At 44.6% G+C, this 21,462-nt stretch overlaps 1 protein-coding gene across 1 annotated transcript; it reads left to right on the top strand.

Annotated features, from left to right (window-relative positions):
• Positions 1-3,369: 3,369 nt before the first annotated feature.
• Positions 3,370-11,198, top strand: LOC124396886 (perforin-1-like). Its single transcript, XM_046866249.1, has 5 exons — positions 3,370-3,422; positions 8,797-9,349; positions 9,468-9,606; positions 9,741-9,958; positions 10,156-11,198. Exons 2-5 carry the CDS (start codon positions 8,820-8,822, stop codon positions 11,033-11,035), a joined length of 1,767 nt encoding a protein of 588 aa, XP_046722205.1. The 5' UTR covers positions 3,370-3,422; positions 8,797-8,819; the 3' UTR covers positions 11,036-11,198.
• Positions 11,199-21,462: the final 10,264 nt, after the last annotated feature.

Consider the following 21,462-nt stretch of genomic DNA (forward strand, 5'->3'; position numbering starts at 1 on the left):
TAAATGCATGTTGAAATGCTGGAGCTTCTGTATACTGGTTTTTGGGCCAATGAGCAAAATCTCTGTCTTATCAGAATTTAATAATAAAGTTTAGAATTTATAATAAAGTATTAATAACATTGAGTCATACAGTCTTTCAATTCTTGAACACACTCAGTTATCCAAGCCAATTGAGTGTATCATCTGGTTTTGATGAGATATATAGCTGGGTATCATCAGCGTAACAGTGGAAGCTAATCCCTTACCTTCTAATAATATTTCCCAAGGGAAGCATATATATTATGAAAAGCAGGGCTCTCTGTCAGCCGCTTGCCAACACCTGTTCCACATTACCATTTCCCTATATAAGTTCCCGTTCCGACCTTACTCGCTGTCGGATCTAATTAGTTATGTCCAGTGATCAACCAGCATTCCCCGCTGGTTCCTGCTCCGCGTTCAAATCCAAGACCGCTAGCATTCCCCGCTGGTTCCTACTCCGTGTTCCGATCCTTAGGATTATACTCGCGTTAGGGATTGTACTCGCTTTATGGATTACACATGCGTTCCGGATCTTGTGTTTGCTTGCCTGGCATTTTTAAGTTTTAACTGCAATATTAATTAATTAATTAATTAATTAAAAACAGCGAGCGTGCACCTTACCTTTGGCTCCGGTAGCGCGGACATGCTGGACGATTAAATCTCCAAGAATCACGGTAATGCTTTCCTTCTCACGGAGATAGGCGAAGCGGTTCTCGGTCCAGATCTCAAAGGCCGGTGGTGGTGGTGAGGAAAACGTCCTCGACTGGGGCTTGGCTTGCATCTTCCACTGCTGCAGCATCCAGGGTCTGTGGTGCCCCGGTGCCGGAGTTAACGATAGCTGTGCAGGCTGCGTTGTAGGTGCACTGGGCCTGGGCAGGGAGACATGTGGAGTTAAGGTGCTGGAAGCATTAGGTTCAACCCGAGAATTTACCTGGGATGAGTGAGCGTCCACCCGGGATGTTTCCAGCACCGCTTTCTGCTCTTGCAGTTGGGCATGCTTTGCGTGTAGGTTGGGAATCTGGTTCTCCAAAGCCTCCAGCTCCAACTCCACCGCTTGCAACTCAAACGAGTCCTCACCTGTGCTCAAAGGCAGACACACAGCTGGCATAGTGCTTATAATAGCAAATAGAGTTAAGATAAAGTGTGAGGCAGTAAATGTAGTCAACACTAGTGGTAGTCGAGTTAACGAGTTACAGGCACAAGTTAGGAACACAAATAAACAAACGAAAACGACAACAGAAGAGTTCAGGTACCTTGGGTCAACAGTGCAAAGTAATGGAGAGTGTGTTAGAGAAGTGAAGAAAAGAGTGCAGGCAGGGTGGAGTGGTTGGAGATTTGTAATAGAAGAGTATCTGTGAGAGTGAAAGGGAAAGTTTATAGGACCGTGGTGAGATGTGAGATGTTGTATGGTTTAGAGACAGTGGCATTGAGTAAAAGACAGGAGGTGGAGCTGGGGGTAGCAGAGCTGAACATGTTGAGATGTTCATTGGGAGTGACGATGATGGACAGGATTAGAAATGTGTTTATAAGTGGGACATCACATGTACAACGTTTTGGAGACAAGGTGAGGGAGGTGAGATTGAAGCCGAAAGAAGAACACCTATATAGAACCTTTAATCACAGAACACATGCCAACACCAAGTTCAGCCATGCTGCAGTAACTTCTAATTTGGGTTGTCTTTGCCAGATTTATTGCTCTTACTTCAGTGCATTAAAAAAGTATTTTTTTCAAAAAGTATGCTTTACTTCTTCCACATTTTGTATTGTTACAGCCTTTCAATACAGCCTAAATTTATTTACCCCATAATGACAATATGAAATGTTTGTTTAAAATATTTGCAAATTGATTAAAAATACACGTAAACAAACGTACGTAAGTATTAACAGCCTTTGCCATGTCACGCAAAATGAAACTTATGTGCATCCTGATCATCCTTTAGATACCTGCAACCTGATTGGAGACCAATCAAGTGGTAAATTCAGTTGATTGGACATGATTTGGAAAGGAACACACCTGTCTATATAAGGTCCCACAGTTTACAGTAAATATCATAGCACAAACCAAGCCATGAAGTCCCACATACTCACATCGTAATTGCCGGAATTTCAAGACAAGATTGTATCAAGGCACAGATCTGGAAAAGGGGAAAGAAACATTTCTGCAGCACTTAAGGTCCCAATGAGCACAGTGGCCTCCATTATCCATAAATGTATAAGTTGGGAACCACTAGGACTTTTCCTAGGGTGGGCCAAACTGAGCGATTGGGGAGAAGGGCTTTAGCCAGGGAGGTGACTAAGAATCTGATGGTCACTCTGAAAGAGCTGCAGTGTTTCTCTGTGGAGAGCGGGGAACCTCTCAGAACAACACACATCTCGACAGCACTCCACCAATCAGGCCTGTATGGTAGAGAGGCCAGATGGATACCACTCCTCATTAAAAGGCACATGACAGCATGCCTGGAGTTTGCCAAAAGGCAGATGAAGGAGTCTCAGACATGAGAATGCTAAGTGTCATGTCTGGAGGAAACCAGTCACCTGGCCAATACAATCACCTGGCCAATACAATCCTGACAGTAAAGCAGAGTGGTGGCAGCATCATGCTGTGAACATGAACAGAGAATGAACAGAGACATCCTTGATGAAAACCTGCTCCAGAGAACTCTGGACCTCAGACTGGGGCAACGGTTCATCTTACAACAGGAAAACGACTCTAAACACACAGCCAAGATAACAAAGGAGTGGCTATGGGACGACTCTATGAATGTCCTAAAGTTGTCCAGCCAGAGCCCAGATTTGAACCTGATCGAACATCTTTGGAAAGATCTGACAATGGATGTGCACCGATGCTCCCCATTAAACCGGATGAAGCTTGAGAGGGTCTGCAAAGAAAAAAATGTGAGAAACTGCCCAAAATAGGTGTGTCAAAGCTTGTAGCATCAATCGAAAATATTATTAATTAATCATTAATCAAAAAAGCCCACATGACTTACAGAAAATGAGTAAGGTATGTGTTTTTCTTTTCACAGCATGAGAAAAGAGATTATTTATGTGTTTGGTCCTCTGCATGAGCAGTGGACAGTCTACCACCTCTGTACAGCTGAGGTCCAATAGTGCTGATGAATAAACAAGTATATTAAAAATGGACCAAAATGTAAAGTGGAATTTAACGGCATTGAAAAAGTTGATAATAACAGCCTAACACACTTACACACACTTAGAACAGATCACACTTTTTTTTTTTAAACCCCTAAAAATCTATAGACCTATTTATAGATCTAGAAGTCACCCTGCCCCAGGTCATGCAATTGTGTATAAATACCCCTGTAGAATTAAAGAAGAGCTCATTTTTTTTTCAAAAACCCTTCTAAGGTGCACAGCTTTTATCTACTCATACGAACTTCAAGGTAAGTAAAAAGTCCCCAAGCTTTAAATTGTCAATTTGTAACTTTTTTCCAATTATGAAAATACTGACTACTTTATTTCAGTAAATCTATTGTATGGTAAATATATTTCAAATTATTCTCACAATATTTAAAGACAAAACACTGTAATTATTAATTAAACAATGCTGATATCCACACACACATAAATTAGGTCAGGAACATGAATAAATGCAATACTGAATATTGTTATATTGTTGTTGTACAGACGTTTGCAAGTTTTTTGTTACTCACTATGAACAGTTTTCTCTGAAAACAGACAGATGTAACTGGCACCATCATTGTTTATGTAATATATAAATAAAAACAAACTGCAGGTAATTTTTGATTCAACAGCATATTTTAAATAATAATACAAATGAAAAATTATGGCATCCATTACCGAATATCTTTTTACACAACCTTTAAGGACAATCACTGCTTTCTGTAGCTCTCAATGAGACTTCTGCACTTTCCACAGGAAGTTTTTGCCAATTGCTCCAGTTGTCTCAGGTTTGAAGGTTGCCTTCTCCATACTGCATGTTTAAACTCTTTCCATAGATGTTGGATAAGATTCAGATCAGGGCTGAATAGTCCAGTGTTCTGTTTTTTAGCTTGATATTTATGTATTATGGAGAGCCAATGAGGTGCAGTAGCCATGTCTAGGGAGGATCACCCTAAACTGTTGAATAATTTTTGCAACTGTAGTCACAGGAGCATCATACTGCTTGGTGGTCTTGAAGGTGTGGTCCACACAAAGATAAAGCAGCAGAGTGACAACTTTTCTTCATTGAAATAGACTAAATGACTGATTACAAGATTGAAGATGTGGGAAACTGTTAGATTTTTATCACACCCAAACAAAACATAATTCTTGAAAAGGTTTTCCATGTGATCTATGATGCCCGTGGTGCCTTTTCTGATCAGGGAAGAATCACACAGCACACAGCACACAGCATATGTTCTTCTTCAGTTTAAAGCAGATATCAGACAAGTATATATACACACTGGAAAAAAACTAAACTAAAAATGTTCCTGATTGGGTAAGAAGACATAAGAACCGGAGATGTGTGAGCCCAGATAAAGACTTCCTGTATACCTTACATACTCACATCGTAAAGATCCTATAGACACTGAACAGATAACATTGGAATGTGTTTAGAGAACCAGTGTGAGAACCATCTTAATATTAACAGATACTAATTACAGAAAACAATTAGTTTGAACCCTCACCATTCAGAATCCACAATCAAAAGGAAAGTCAGATTCAGGATATATATATATATTTTATATTGTGGGTTCTACGTTTTTTTTTACGGTAGTGAGCATCAAAGAATTCTACTTCACGATGTGGAGGTTAAGATCAGACCTAGGTGAAGTGGAGAACATACAGCAGAGCAGAAAATGTTGTAAGGCCTCACACCTAGCTGTGGATTATTGCTTTATATTATGATCACATCCCAGGATTAAATAGTTAAAGCTGTCATTAATGTTTTTTTGAGAAGTAATGGATCAAAATCATGCTTAATTTCTCTTATTTATTTTATAAACGGCTTTGTTACATCTACAGTTCTGCTGCTCCAAATCACTCAAAAAAGAGAAAGTAGAACTTTGGCATTCAATTAATTTGCATATCACAGGTTTTAGAGGCAGAGTGTGTGTATTGATAAATGTGTTCGTGTTGAGCATTATTGCAGATAGAAACAACAACTTGTTTGTTTGCAGAGCATTTGAAAAGCGAAGTTTCTGATCGACAATATAAAAAAGCTCTTATTTCAGCAGGAATTTGTGTGTGTTGTTAAATAGCACTACTGTGTGAGGCTGTGGCAGAAAACTTGGACAGACAGACAGAATGTCTCCTGACTGAGAAGCTCCTTAATTTTATTTGAGTTTTTTTTTGCACACTTTAAAAAGGATTCAATTAAAAGTCTCAACAAAAATGAAGTTGCAGTATTTCACTGTGTGTGTGTGTGTGTGTGTGTGTGTGTCTTTGCTGGGTGAACCACCAGCTCTGCCGTTCTCTCTCTCTGTGGTTCTGCCAGTTATTGAAAGCATAAAGAGGAAGACATAAGTAAACTGTGTGCAAAATACAAAAGTGCTTTAAATCTCTATCAATTAATGAATCAACACTGGTTCACGATGTTACTGACTTAGAATATCATCAGCTAATAAAACTCTGCTGAGAGGGATTATTGCACAATTCTTTAAACAAAGACATAAAACAAACAGGGGGGAAAAAAATGAAACCCAGCCATTATGGATGCACAAGCCAGTGCACTCTTAGTGCTGGTCCCAAGCCCGGGTAAATGGGGAGGGTTGCGTTAGGAAGGGCATCCAGCGTAAAACATGTGCCAAATCAAATATACGGATCACAAATGAGAATTTCATACCGGATCCGTCGAGGCTCGGGTTAACAACGACCGCCACAGGTATCGTTAGCCGACAGGGTACCGGTGGAAATTGGGCTACTGTTGGCCGAAGGAGGAGAAGGAGAGGAGGAAGACGTCTACAGAGACGGCAGGAAAGGAGAAGTGTAGAAGAGTGGAGGTTATGAATAGACAGCAGGTGCTGAATGTGAAGGTGGAAGTTGAAGGGATGATGATAAATGTCATCAGTGCCTATGCTCCACAAGTTGGCTGTGAGATGGAGGAGAAGGAAAGATTCTGGAGTGAATTAGATGAAGTGGTAGATGGTGTACCTAGGAAAGAACGATTGGTGATTGGGGCAGACTTTAATGGGCATGTAGGTGAAGGGAACAGAGGTGATGAGGAGGTGTTGGTAGGTATGGCTTTAAGCAGAGGAATGTGGAAGGGCAGATGGTGGTAGATTTTGCTAAAAGGATGGAAATTGCAGTGGTGAACACGTATTTTAAGAAGAAGGAGGATCATAGGGTGACGTATAAGAGTGGAGAAAGGTGCACACAGGTGGACTATGTGCTATGCAGGAGATGCAACCTGAAGGAGATTGGAGACTGTAAGGTGTTGGCAGGGGACAGTGTAGCTAGACAGCATCAGATGGTGGTCTGTAGGATGGTTTTGGAGGCAAAGAAGAAGAGGAGAAGTGTAAGGACTGAAAGAAGAATAAGATGGTGGAAACTGAAGGAGGAAGAGTGTAGTGTGACATTCAGGGAAGAGGTCAGACAGGGGCTTGGTGGTGGTGAAGAGGTGCTGGATGATTGGGCAACTACTGCAGGAGTGATGAGGGAGGCAGCTAGAAAAGTACTTGGTGTGACAGCTGGAAATAGAAAGCAAGACAAGGAGACGTGGTGGTGGAATGAGGAAGTGCAGAAGAGCATAAGGAGAAAGAGGTTGGCAAAACAGAAGTGGGATAGACAGAGTGATGAGAAGAGTAGGCAGGAGTACAAAAGGAGATGTGGCAGCAGGTAAAAAGGGATGTGGCGAAAGCCAAGGAAAAGTTATATGAGGAGCTGTATGAGAAGTTGGACACTAAGGAAGGAGAAAAGGATTTATACCAATTGGCCAGGCAGAGGAACTGAGCTGGGAAGGATGTACTGCATGTTAGAGCAATAAAGGATGGAGAGGGAAATGTGTTGACTAGTGAGGAGAGTGTGTTGAGAAAGTATTTTGAGCAGCTGATGAATGAGGAAAATCAGAGGGAGAGAAGGTTGGATGATGTGGAGTTGGTGAAGCAGGATGTAGATAGGATTAGTAAGCAGGAAGTAAGAGCAGCGATTAAGAGGATGAAGAATGGAAAGTCGGTTGGACCAGATGACATACCGGTAGAAGCGTGGAGATGTTTAGGAGAGATGGGAGTGGAGTTTTTAACCAGATTGTTTAACAGGATTTTGGAAGGTGAGAAGATGCCTGAGGAATGGAGAAGAAGTGTGCTGGTACCGATCTTAAAGAATAAGGGAGATGTGCAGACCTGCATTAACTACAGGGAAATAAAGTTGATCAGTCATACCATGAAGTTATGGGAAAGAGAAGTGGAAGCCAGGCTGAGAGAAGAGGTGACTATCTGTGAGCAACAGTATGGTTTCATGCAGAGGAAGAGCACCACAGATGCCTTATTTGCTTTGAGGATATTGATGGAGAAGTATAGAGAAGAACAGACTCTCCAGTGTTCTGTATTGTTGAAAGATTTATGATCAAACTCTTGATGTCACCCAGATGAGGATGGGTTCCCCTTTTGAGTCTGGTTCCTCTCAAGGTTTCTTCCTCATAACATCTAAGGGAGTTTTTCCTTGCCACAGTCGCCACGGCTTGCTCATCAGGGACAAATGCACACCATTCACCATCACTGTTGATTTGTGTAAAGCTGCTTTGAGACAATGTCTGTTGTGAAAAGCGCTATACAAATAAACTTGACTTGACTTGACTTGACTAGAAGGAACTGCATTGTGTATTTGTGGATTTAGAGAAAGCTTACGACAGGGTGCCAAGAGAGGAGTTGTGGTATTGTATGAGGAAGTCAGGTGTGTCAGAGAAGTATGTGAGGGTGGTGCAGGACATGTATGAGGACAATGTGACGGCAGTGAAGTGTGCAGTAGGTACGACAGACTGGTTCAGGGTGAAGGCTGGACTGCATCAAGGATCGGCTCTGAGCCCTTTCCTGTTTGCAGTGTGACGTACAGGTTCACGAATGAGTTTAGACAGGAGGTTCTGAGGATGGAGCCACCAGGTAGGAGGAAAAGAGGAAGACCAAGGAGGAGGTTCATGGATGTGATGAGGGAAGACATGCAGGTAGTTGGTGTGAAAGAGGCAGATGTAGAGGACAGGGGGGTATGGAGACAGATGATCCGCTGTGTCGACCCCTAATGGGAGCAGCCGAAAAAAGAAGAAGAAGAAACAGGGAAAAAGTGCTAGTTTAAGTTGCTTAACGTATGTTTAAGTTGCTCCTTTACCAGATGGGTAGCAAAACAAGAACTTTATCTCCCTGAATAAACTCCTGTAGTCAAGATCCCTCAGATTACAGCCAGGATTGGTAGTCTTGTGCCTGTATTAAATTTCCCTGTCCTGTGTTAATTGACAAAAATGTGGATATTTGCTATCCAGGCAAGTGTTTACTGAATTTGGTACCTCCTCCCAACTTTTCTTTAAAGACATCTATGACTCTAAGGATCACATTGAGTAGCGAGACTTCCATAATTTTGTTGGAGTGTTAAATCAACCATTGGTTTCAGCACCACCGAAAACCCAAGTTTGTGAGGGTCTATAGGAGACTCATAGAGACAGGAAAATAAGACAAGCAAACAAAACACAAAATTAAAAGCTTAACACTTTGTGGCTGACTGTGTGGGGGCTAAGTGATCTTCCAAATAATGAGAAGTGCAGAAAGACACGATTAGTATTTAGCATGTGTGGCACAACCATTTCTTTCTGTGTCTCTTCCTTAACAGGACAAACAAACACAAGTCCAGCCATGCTACAGGCACTTCTGATTTGGGGCGTCTTTGCCACCTTTCTCACTCCTATAAACAGCCAGAGCTGTATAAAGGCCAGTGAGTCTCAGTGTAACAATGCAGATTTCATCCCAGGATCCAACCTGGCAGGAGAAGGCTTTGATATCACCACCATGGAACGGAAAGGTGCTTTTGTTATCGACATGAGTTCCTGGCTCAAGAAAGACAGAACCTGCACTCTGTGTAAAAATCCCTACATGAGAGGTGAAAAGCAGAAGCTCCCGGCTTCTGTGGTGGACTGGAGACCGAGTCAGAAGTGCAGAATGAAGGTGTCCAGCTCCGTCTACCACTCCAGTGAGTCCTTGGTCAGCTCCAGCACGTCGTCTATTGAAAACCGCTGGCAGACAGATTTGAACATAGTGACTCCAAAAGTCCAGGGATCAGTGATGATGGCAGGCACTAACTCCAAGCTGGCTGAATATTCAATGCAGAAAACCAAAAACGACAAGTTCAGCTTCACCAGCCAGATCGTCAAATGTGGATACTACAAGTAAGAAGTGATCATTTGTGTTTGAACAATGCTGTCTCAAGTTGATTTTTATTTAATTATACTAATAGAGAATCAGTCAAAATTGTTAATAAATTCTACTTCATGGTCTGTCTTCTAGGTACAGGGTTTCAAATCGTCCAGTCCTGCACCCGGAGCTAAGTGAAGATTTTAAAAGTCTCCCTCAGAGATATGATAAGTCTACAAAGCACCTGTACTTCAAGCTGATTGACATGTTTGGTACTCATTACATCACAAAGGTGAATGAGATAATTAAAGCAGAATCATCTATCTGTGTTTAAAGTAGTCTATTTAAGCACAGTGAATACAACTTTTTACTTTTCACAGTTTTAGAATGAATAATGTTGACTGGAAACATTGTGACTGTGTACAGGTGACTCTGGGTGGAGAAATTCGCTCTGTGACCAGCATAAAGGAGTGCCAGGCATCACTGCAGGGTCTGAGTGTGGATGAGGTGAAGTCTTGTCTGGATCTGGAGGCTTCTGTCAGTATGGGAATAGGTTCAGACATGCAAAATGAGGCTCATCACTGCAAGCAGGACAAGGAAAAGTCTCTGAACAAAAGAAGCTTCTCCAGCACCTTCAGTGACAGGTTTGTTCCTCTCTCTCTCTCTCTTTCTCTCTCTCTCTCTCTGATTTTGTGTAATGAATATGTTGTCGAAAGTGATATGAACTGCCCAAATTAACAACCTATTTCTTAAGTTAAGCTGGTGAAATTATTCCAAACATCTATAAAATACATGGTTATTATTAAAAATGTTTATTTATTTATTTATTTTTCTCCAAAAGGGAAACAAACGTGTTTGGTGGCAACACTGTGAATGTCGATCTCCTTTTCTCATCAAATACCAATCCAAAGGCCTATAAGGAGTGGGTTTCATCTCTACCTGCTCACCCTGATGTTCTTTCTTACTCGCTCATGCCTCTTCATGATCTTCTGCCAAGGAAGTCATCAATCCGAACGCATTTACGCAATGCCATCAAGGACTACATTCTCCAGAGGGCCCTGATACGCAACTGCGCAAGCCCATGTAGGACTGGTGTAAAGACCAACCCTAAGGAACCATGTAGGTGCAGCTGCCACAACAACAAAGGTGTGGCCCTCAACTGCTGCCCCACTCAGAAAGGCTTTGCTCATGTCACTGTAACTATTATCAAAGCCACAGGTTTGTATGGAGATTACATCGGTCAGACGGATGGGTATGTCAAGATCCTCCTCAACGGAAAACACCCAAGAGGAAAGACGTCCATAATCCCAGATAATGACAATCCCGTTTGGAACAGCGTATTTCATCTGGAAACTGTGGAGCTTTCTAAATTCAGAAGTGTGAAGCTGGAGGTCTGGGATGAGGACAGTGGGTCAGATGATGATCTACTTGGGGGTTGTAGTGTTCCACTGAAAAGTGGAACAAATAACAATATCTGTTCCCTTAATCATGGACTGCTGTATTATAAAATCCAGGTGAACTGCATCACTGGTTTGACTGGTTCTTCATGCATGGATTACAAGCCTTCTCCCATGGATGCACAGCTGAAGAAAGTGTACATCTCCAGGAACGCCTACCCGATTCCCAGAGACATGCTCCTGGAGATGGGCGTGCTCCTTGACGAACGCATTCCCCGCTTCAACATGAGCAACATCCGCAAAGCTGAAGGTTTTGAGTTGTAAACTAACTGTGCAGCTATCGCATATTCACGCCAGCTATCAAAACGTTTATAGTAGAATAAGTGTGCATTATATTGACAACCTAAAGCTTAATATATCATACAGTAAATATCATTGAATATAACATCTGCTGCATTTTGCATTTTGAAAGCTTAATAAAAGTTTCATGAAGCTACACGTTGTTAAAATATTCTTGATGGAAGGCTGATGTTATGGTAGAAGAATGTAAAATTATAGCATTTTTGCACTGGGGAACATCCATAAAGCCCACACATAGCTACACAAAGGGGTGTAGCTATGTGTGTTTTTTTTCTTTTCACAGCATGAGCAAAGACGTGTCCATGAGATCAGAACATTAGACTGACTATCGCTTTGAAAAACTATTTGGTTCTAAAGAAAGCTGTTCTACATGCACAGTAGACACTCCAATAATAATAAACAGATAATAAAACAAATAAAAAAAATCATAAGCAAAACTGACCAAAATGTAAAGTTTAAGTGTCTAGAATTCAACAGTGATGCGGTGTAATGATTGAATACAAAATCTGATTAAAAACCACCTTTTATTCACACCTTTTTTTCAAATCCCCACAAATCTATGGACATCTTTATAATATGATAAGTGTGGCGGCCTCTACAGCCTGGTTTGCTGGAGTCCCTCTCCAGGACATTTGCAATGCTGCGGGCTGGTCCACCCTGCTGACCAGGTTCTATAACCTTAGACCATAGAGCCACTTCTGGCTCCTCTGTCCTGGACCTTGGCTTTGCTCTTTCATACTAGGCAGGGACTAGTCGGTCCGGCATGATTAGACTCTTGTTCCCAAAGTGTTGCGACGCAGCTCGAGTTCCTGTAAGGGAAAGTCTCTAGGTTATGAGTCGCTGCATTTATAAGCCACACTCCTTGCATCCCTGCCACGTCTCCCTTCTCTTTTGCAGAAGCTAGCTTCACTACATACGTTTTGTAGCTCCTGGTCGTGACGTTACCCCACCGGATTGCACACGTGATTCCGAGCGTGAACAAGACCGAAGCGGTACCAAAGTTTTGCGACAAACTAGGGTTACAAATACAACCTTGAGATGTTTTTGCTAATATATTACAAAGAATAATCTGTTTTATGTGAAAGGTTTTTTTTTGTTTGATTTTAGGCATGTAGTCGGGTTGGCAGATTATTTTTGGCTGAGTACAAAGTCTGGTTGCTGCTGTTATAACAAATCTACAGCTCTGATGGTCATTCCTGCAGTCAGCATGCCAATTGCACGCTTCCTCAAAACTTGCTACATCTGTGGCATTGTGCTGTGTGAGAAAACTGCACATTTGAGAAAAGCCTTTTATTGTGGCGAGCCTAAAGCAATAATCATGTTGTTTAATCAGAATCTTGATCTGCCACACCTGTGAGGTGGATGTATTATCTCAGCAAAGGAGAAATCAAGTCAAGTCAAGTCAAGTGGCTTTTATTGTCATTTTTACTATACACAGTGGTACACAGTACACAGTAAAAACGAAACAACGTTCCTCTGGAACCCTGGTGCTACACTAAACAACAAAACAACATAAAGTGCATTGAGTGCAGCCTGGTGCAAACAGTGCAAACAAAAGAACAGTACAGACAGACAACACAAGACAAGACAAAAGACAAAAACCAAGTATAGTGCCGACTAGTAATCCTACTGTATACTTAAATATACAGTACTGTGTGAGGAGAAATGTAAAAACTATACCCAGGAGAAAGTACAAACAGAACAGAGCAATGTAGTGCAAAAAAACAGCAGCAAAGAGGTGCAAAGACAGCATGTAAACATTCTACTGAATACAAAAGGTGCAAAAACAGCATGTAAACATTATACTGAATACAAAGGTGCGAGTATAAATAATAATAAATAGTGGATCGAGATGAGTGATGATTGTGTTTAGTCCAGGTTGTACAGTTCAGTAACACACAGAGTGAGTGTGTGTGTGTGTGTAAGTGAGTGTGTGTGAGTTCTGTTCAGTTCTTTGTGTTGAGAAGCCTGATGGCTTGTGGAAAGAAACTGTTACACAGTCTTGTTGTGACGGCTCGAATGCTTCGGAACCGTTTTCCTGATGGTAGGAGGGTGAAGTATGTGTGTGAGGGGTGTGTGTGATCGTCCACAATGCTGTGTGCTTTGCGGATGCAGCGTGTGGTGTAAATGTCCATGATAGAGGGGAGAGAGACTCCGATGATCTTCTCAGCTGTCCTCACTATCCTCTGTAGGGTCTTGCGATCCGAGACGGTGCAATTCCCAAACCAGGCAGTGATGCAGCTGCTCAGGATGCTCTCAATGGTCCCTCTGTAGAACATGGACAGGATGGGGGGAGGGAGATGGGCTTTCCTCAGCCTTCTCAGGAAGTAGAGACGCTGATGCTCACTAATACAGATTTAGACAGATTTGTGAACAATATTTGAGAGAGATAGGCCTTTTGTGTACATCGAAAAAGTCTAAGATCTGTAAGCTCATGAAAAATGGGGGGGAAAAACAAAAGTGTTGTGTTTATAATTTTGTTCAGGCTGGGGTTTCTTTGGGACAGGAACAATGGTGGACTGTTTCATGCATGAGGGGACAACAGACTGTTCAAGGGAGAGGTTAAATATCTAGGTGAATACCGGTGCTAGTTGGTCAGTGCAGGCTTTCAGAACCCGACCTGTGATGCCATCTGGTTCTGCTGCCTTCCTGGTATTCACTCTCCTGAATGCCCTCCTCATGTCATGCTCCATGATTGTGAGCACGGCTACTTCTCCAGCTCTCTCAATGTGCAGCCTGGAAGCAAGCATAAAAGGTGTTTAGCTCATCTGCGAGAAAAGCGTCCGCAATCTTAGTTCTGGAAGATTGTGGTTTATAGTCCGTGATAGTTCTTATTCCCACATGCTGTTAAAGCCACCATCAAACTGTGACTCTAGTTTCCTCCCATAGCAACACTTTGCAGCCTCGTACTCGTTCATGTCCCCGGTGTCGAGTCCTGTATTGTAGGCAGCGGAGCGGGATATCAGCGCATCGCGGATAGTTTTATCCACCTATGGCTTCTGTTTGTGAAACGTCCTGATGATGGTTTTCTGTACCGTATCATTTGCTAGTTTCCTGATGAATCCCACAACGGCTTCCGTAAACATGTTGACATCATCAGAGTTGTGCCAACATTATATTTTATGGTCATTAGTTCCAGATTTGGTGTGCAGGAGTGTGAAAGAGGAACCAGTGCTTATTCACCATCAGACACACTCCACCTCCCCTTGACTTTCCCAGCTCCAATGTTCTGTCTTTGCGGTGAACCAAGAAAAACTCGGCCGGCTGGATGGTGTGGTCCGCTACCGCTGGGTTCAGCCATGTTTTGGTGAAGCTCTGTATTCGGTGTAGGTCTGTATCGATTCTTCAAACACTTAGGATGTAACAGTCTGTCACTTAAGGAGCTGGTCAGAGATGAAATTGTTTCATACAGTTGGTGAGAGTCATTCTACAGCAATGATGATAGTTTTGCTACCATTCCTTTCTCCCACCTCCTGTACAGTGTCTAGAGGAATCCCCAGAACTGAGCTGGCCTTTCTGATCAGCTTGTCCAGTCTCTTCCTTTCTGCAGTAGAGATGCTGCTGCACCAGCATAACACACCATAGAATATGGCTTAGGCCACCAAAGGTAAAAAAAGGTCTTCAGTAGCTTGCTCTGCACTCCTCTGTACTCCCTGTCACCATAATCCGTGACCAGGCCGAAGATGGCAGAGTCATCAGAGAACTTCTGCAGGTGACAGGTTGCTGAGCTGAACATTAAGTCTGCAGTGTAGACGGTGAAGAGGAACTGGGCTAGAACCATTCCCTTCAGGGCTCCAGTGTTGCAGACAACCATGTCAGACTCACAGTCACTAGTCCTCATGCACTGTGGTCGGTTCTGTAAGGTAGTCAAATATCAAGGCAGACAGATGATGGTCCACTCCCATGTACACCATCTTATCCCTCAGGAGCAAAGGTTGGATAGTGTTAAAAGCACTAGTGAAGTCAAAAAACACAACTCTCACTGTGCCTCTAGCCTTTTCCAGGTGCGAAATAGCCAGATGTAGAAGGAAGATGAGAGTCTTCCACTCCAATGCAATTGGTAGGCAAACTGAAGTGGATCCATTGATGGGTTCACCAGAGGTCGGAGATGAGTCAGCACCAGCATCTCCAATGTCTCCATCAGATGCGAGGTCAGTGCTACTGGTCAGTAGTCTTTTGGGCACAACGTCTTTGGTACAGGCACAATGCAGGATGTTTTCCATAGCTGTGGCACCTTCACCAGCTTCAGGTTCAGGTCGAACTTGTACAGCACTATGCCGCACAGCTGGTCTGCACAGGTCTTAAGGAGCCTGGAGCTGATGTCGTTTGGGCCCGCAGCCTTCCTCACTTTGAGCTTCCTGAGTTCTATTCTCACCTGGGCTTCTGTGAGGGGCAGTGTGTATTGGTTGGAGTTGGGGGGGGGTGGTGTGTGTGTTGTGTGTAGGCTGTGAGCTGATAGCAGTGCATAGAGAGGAGGGGCTGGAGCAGCTTGCTGTGGAAGCAGAGAAGGGGGGGTTGCAGCAGGGGGGACTGGATGGGGCAGGGGAGGATAGCTGATCATATATGTTAAAGAATAGATTTCAATCATTCACCCACTTCTGGTCACCTTCAGTCTGAGAGCTGGTTTTGAGCTGCTTCCACACACCACTGACGTTGTTCTGCTGCAGCTGATCCTCAATCATCCTCCTGTAGCATGCTTTTCCTTCCCTGATCTTCTTTCTCAGTTCTCTCTGGACAGTTTTCAGCTGCGACGATGCTACTCCAGGAAAAACCGGAGTAGCATTGCCGTGTTGCGGAATGCTAACAGCTGATCCCTGGTTCAAACAATAGGACAGCGGCTGAGTTTCCAGACACGACTGTGAACAAAGTCACTTTGACTTTGTTGATGTCCATTGTGCAGTTTACAATTAAACACACATACACTAAAAAAGAAAAAAAAAACACATGTGCCAGAACACTATAAATTAAATGCAAAATAATATCAAACTTAAAGGGAGCTGCTGCAACAGGTGGCACCTAATTCCACCAATTGTTTAAGCGACGATTGAAGACCTACCTCTTCCTAAAACACTTAAATTAGCACTTTCCAAGTTTGCTTTGTAGACATAAAGATTTATTTTTATATTAAGTTTGTAATCTAGTGTACCATTACATTGCTAGAGACTCAACACACTGTTGTAAGTCGCTCTGGATAAGGGCATCTGCTAAATGCCACAAATGTAAATGTAAATGTAAATGTAAATGTGATGTCAGCCAACCTCACCCATTCCATCTTGTCAAAAAGAGGTGCTGATAATTCAGCAAATTAGCAAGCTAGCAAACATGTTGCACTTTGCTAAAGTTATTTGGCCAATGCAGCTCTTTTCATTTCTGGTATTTCAGTGAAAATATTTTTAAAATAAACGTTTTTGCAGAGAAATAGGCTGAATGAATGTCACTTCGACTAGAATATCGACCTATGCCACCTAAGCCATATGGGGATTTCTTACTTAGTGTTTCACATTTGTTAACGTCAGACTTGCTCTCTTTTTGGCATATTGCATTCAATGTTTGAATTTATCTCACATTAAGGAAGAGTGATTAGGGGAAGTATGAGATAAATTATGAGAGAGTTTGTTTAAATTATACTTATGATACACTGCAACGTCCAATTACCGTAATTTCCGGACACACCCATATACAGTGGGTACGGAAAGTATTCAGACCCCCCTACATTTTTTACTCTTTGCTATATTGCAGCCGTTTGCTAAAATCATTTAAGTTCATTTCTTTTTCTCATTAATGTACACATAGCACCCCATATTGATAGAAAAACTCAGAGTTGTTGACATTTTTACAGACTTTTTAAAAAAGAAAAACTGAAATATCACATGGTCCTAAGTATTCAAACCCAGTATTTCAGTACTCAGTATTTTGTAGAAGCCCCCTTTTGATCTAATACAGCCATGAGTCTTTTTGGGAAAGATGCAACAAGTTTTTCACACCTGGATTTGGGGATCCTCTGCCATTCCTTCTTGCAGATCCTCTCCAGTTATGTCAGGTTGGATGGTAAACGTTGGTGGACAGCCATTTTTAGGTCTCTCCAGAGATGCTCAACTGGGTTTAAGTCAGGGCTCTGGCTGGGCCATTCAAGAACAGTCACGGAGTTGTTGTGAGGCCACTCCTTCATTATTTTAGCTGTGTGCTTAGGGTCATTGTCTTGTTGGAAGGTAAACCTTTGGCCCAGTCTGAGGTCCAGAGCACTCTGGAGAAGGCTTATGTCCAGGATATCCCTGTACTTGGCCGCATTCATCTTTCCCTCAATTGCAACCAGTCGGAAGCCGAAGCACAAGCAAACAAAGGTTGTCTTTATTAATGGTTCTGCATAGTAAACACACGTAGTCCACACGAAAACAGTAACGGACATTAGAGTGGAGTGAGTGAGGAGTTTATATACAAGTGTGTGTGATGAGGGACAGGTGCGTGAAATCAGTATGATGGCGAGGTGCTCCGTGCGGGCGGGGCGAGCACCTGAGGATTAGCAGGGTGCTCCCTAACACCACCCCCTCCCCCAGGGGCGGCACCAGACGCCCTGACCCCGCGACGAGGCCGGCCCCTTGCCCGGGGCGGATGTATGACATGGAACTCCATCAGTAGCGCAGGGTCCAGCACGTCCTGCCTGGCCACCCAGGACCGCTCTTCCGGACCATACCCCTCCCAGTCCACCAGGTACTCAAGGCGGCTCCCTTACTGTGTAGACACCGGGCTGGTCCACGACCTCCGGCTGGGAGGGCGCCGCGGGGCCACCTGGGGGGGCGAGAGACAGGAGAGACACAGGGATTTAACAAGGACACGTGGAAGGTAGGGTGGATGCGGTACCTCGCGGGTAGCTCTAGCCGGTAAGACATGTCGTTGATCTGGTCGGAGATCTTGAAGGGCCCAATGAACCGGGGACTCAGCTTACGGCAGGGCAGCTTCAGCCACAGGTCCCTCGTGGACAGCCACACCAGGTCCCTGGGACGGAAGCGTGCTGACTCCTTGGCTCGTCCGACCAGCGGAACAGGGGCGGCTGGAACCCAAGCACACACTGAAACGGAGTGAGCCCCGTAGAGTCCTGGCGGAGCGAGTTTTGGGCATACTCGGCCCATGTCAGAAACCAACACCACTCTCCTTGGTCCTGGCTACAATAGGTTCTTAAATACCGGCTCAGCTCCTGGATCTTACGCTCGGCCTGGAGAGATAGAGAGGCCATACGGCATGACCCGATACTCATAGTGCCCCGAGGGCATGATGAAGGCTGTTTTCCACTTGTCTCCTTTCCTTATTTCCCTCAGGTCCTCCAGGGCAGCTGGCACGAGCGGGAGGGGGTACGGAAGAGGAGCGATCTGCGAGTTCAGCTGCCGGTAGTCTATACAGGGCCGAAGTCCTCCATCCTTCCCCACGAAGAAGAAACTTGACGCTGCTGGGGAGGATGAGTGCACGATGAACCCCTGGCGGAGAGCCTGCTGCACATTTTCCTCCATCGCACGGTGCTCAGGAGCGGACAGCGGGTACACGCGGCCCTTGGGCACCGGGGAGCAAGTCAATGCAGCAGTCCCAAGGTCGATGAGGGGGGAGACGGTTGGTGGCCTGGGCACTGAACACGTCCTCGAAGGCCAGGTACTCCACAGGGATTTCCACCTATGTCGTGGCCGTGGCCTCCTCCACCTGGGTGGCGCCTATCACAGCCCCTTGGACCCGAGTCGCAAGGTGGCTGAGACAGTGCTCCTTACAGTGGGGACTCCACTCTAGGACGTCACAGGGTTTTCCAGGAAGACCTCGGCGCGTGTTTTTGTAGCCATGGTCTCCCCAGGATCACGCTGACAGTGAAACTCTCCAGAACCAGAAACCGTATCTCCTCTCGATGGAACAACCCCACTTGCAGCGTCACCACCGGTGTGCAGTACTTCACCCAACCCTTTCCCAGCGGGCGTCCCTGGATCGTCTGAACCGCTAGGTCCTTGGAGCCCCTCTCTCGGGCAAGGCGTAAGCGGTCGAGGCAGGCCTGGGAGATGAAGTTCCCCGCCGAGCTGGAGTCGACTAGTGCACGCACAGAGATAGAGAGAGCGTGGGTTAGAAGAGACACGGTAATTTTGGAGAGGGGTGAGATATCAGTGGGGAATTCCACAGTACTCACCGCAGCACGAGCAGGGTGTGTGGGGCACCGAGTGACAGAGTGTCCCTGTCACCTGCAGTAGATGCACCTCCCAGTGGCCAGGCGGTGGTTTCTCTCACTCCGGGACAGTCGATAGGAGCCCAGCTGCATCGGCTCGACGTCCGGGGCAGCTGTTTCGCTAGCAGAGTGTCTGGGTGAGGTGGAGATGGGTGACATGCCGCCAGGCGCTGAGAGAGCCCAATGGATTTCTGAATGAAATTATCCAACCCCACTGTGTCATCATGCACCGCCATAGCCGATTTAATTTCGGGATTCAAACCTAGCCGGTAAATGCTGAGCAGCGCTCGTTCCAGCCACTAGATGCTGCCAGGGTGTGGAAACGGAGGCTGTAGTCCGTGATGCTGTCATTCCCCTGACGTAAGTTTAGCAGCCGGTCAGCCGTGGTAAGGACGCCGGAGGAGGTGCAAAACACCACCAGGAAGTGCGCGGTGAACCGAGCGTAGGACTGTGTAGGACCTTGGATCGATTGGTGGGAAATCTTTGTGGCTGCATCACAATGTATAAGTTGACCTGGAGCAGGAAGCCGCGGCATTCGGAAGCTGCTCCGGAAAAAGCAGCTGGGAGCGCCATGGGACTGCCGTTGGAAGCGGGGGGGGGTTTTGCCGCGCCGCGGTGGAGGGAAAAGCCGCTCGGAGCGCGTCTACAAGGTCCTGAACCGAACCGGGCACGGTATCGGGTTGCGAATCCATCGCGAGGTAAGAGCCGGGTAGATCCTCTCTCTTTTCGCTTATCCTTTCTTTCTAGGTCCGTTATTCTGTTAGGCAGCAGTGACAGAGGTGCAAGCCGAAGCACAAGCAAAGCCGAAGCACAAGCAAACAGAGGTAGTCTTTATTTATGGTTCTGCAGAGTAAACACACATAGTCCACATGAAAACAATAACGGACATTATAGTGGAGTGAGTGAGGAGTTTATATACAAGTGTGTGGGATGAGGGACAGGTGCGTAAAATCAGTATGATGGCGAGGTGCGAGGTGCGGGCGGGGCGAGCACCTGAGGATTAGCAGGGTGCTCCCTAACACCCACAGCATGATTGTGCCACCACCATGCTTCACTGTTGGGACTGTATTGGACAGGTGATGAGCAGTGCCTGATTTTCTCCACACATACCGCTTAGAATTAAGGCCAAAAGTTCATATTTGGTCTCATCAGACCAGAGAATCTTATTTCTTACCATATTGGAGTCCTTCAGGTGTTTTTTTTTTATCAAACTCCATGCAGGCTTTCATGTGTCTTGCACTGAGGAGAGGCTTCCGTCGGCCACTCTGCCATAAAGCCCCGACTGGTGAAGGGTGACTTTCTATAACTTTCTCCCATCTCCCAACTGCATCTCTGGAGCTAAGTAACAGTGATCTTTGGGTTCTTCTTTACCTCTCTCACCAAGGCTCTTCTCCCCCGATAACCCAGTTTGGCCGGACGGCCAGCTCTAGGAAGGGTTCTGGTCGTCCCAAGCGTCTTCCATTTAAGGATTATGGAGGCCACTGTGCTCTTAGGAACCTTAAGTGCAGCAGAAATGTTTTTGTAACCTTGGCCAGATCTGTGCCTTGCCACAATTCTGTGTCTGAGCTCTTCAGGCAGTTCCTTTGACCTCATGATTCTCATTTGCTCTGACATGCATTGTAATCTGTAAGGTCTTATATAGACAGGTGTGTGGCTTTCCTAATCAAGTCCAATCAATATAATCAAACACAGCTGGACTCAAATGAAGGTGTAGAACTATCTCAAGGATGATCAGAAGAAATGGATAGCACCTGAGTTAAATATGAGTGTCACACCAAAGGGTCTGAATACATAGGACCATGTGATATTTCAGTTTTGTATTTTTTCAATAAAACTGCAACAATGTCAACATATCTGTCAATATGGGGTGCTGCATGTACATTAATGAGGAAAAGAAATGAACTTAAGTGATTTTAGCAAATAACAAAGAGTCAAAAATTTAAGGGGGTCTGAATACTTTCCGCACTGTATGTATGTATATAGTATATATCTGATGAAAACATTGGAGAGGCTGGTGCTCACTCATCTCCGACCTCTGGTGAGCCCATCAATGGATCCACTTCAGTTTGCCTACCAACTTGGCATTGGAGGAAGACAGTCATCTTCCTCCTAAATTTCACAACTGGAAAAGGCTGGGAGCACTGTGAGAGTCATGTTTTTTGACTTCTCTAGTGCTTTTAACACCATCCAACCTGCGCTC

The sequence above is a fragment of the Silurus meridionalis genome, chromosome 14, assembly GCF_014805685.1.
Source record: "Silurus meridionalis isolate SWU-2019-XX chromosome 14, ASM1480568v1, whole genome shotgun sequence".
In the NCBI taxonomy this organism is placed as follows: domain Eukaryota; kingdom Metazoa; phylum Chordata; class Actinopteri; order Siluriformes; family Siluridae; genus Silurus; species Silurus meridionalis.

What these genes read in the sequence shown, in the direction of transcription:
- LOC124396886 (XM_046866249.1), top strand. Translation starts at nt 8,820, where the DNA reads ATGCTACAGGCACTTCTGATTTGGGGCGTCTTTGCCACCTTTCTCACT. An exon ending in GTCAAATGTGGATACTACAA is followed by an intron (nt 9,350 to 9,467) that starts GTAAGAAGTGAT and finishes TCTGTCTTCTAG; the next exon opens with GTACAGGGTTTCAAATCGTC. An exon ending in GTACTCATTACATCACAAAG is followed by an intron (nt 9,607 to 9,740) that starts GTGAATGAGATA and finishes GACTGTGTACAG; the next exon opens with GTGACTCTGGGTGGAGAAAT.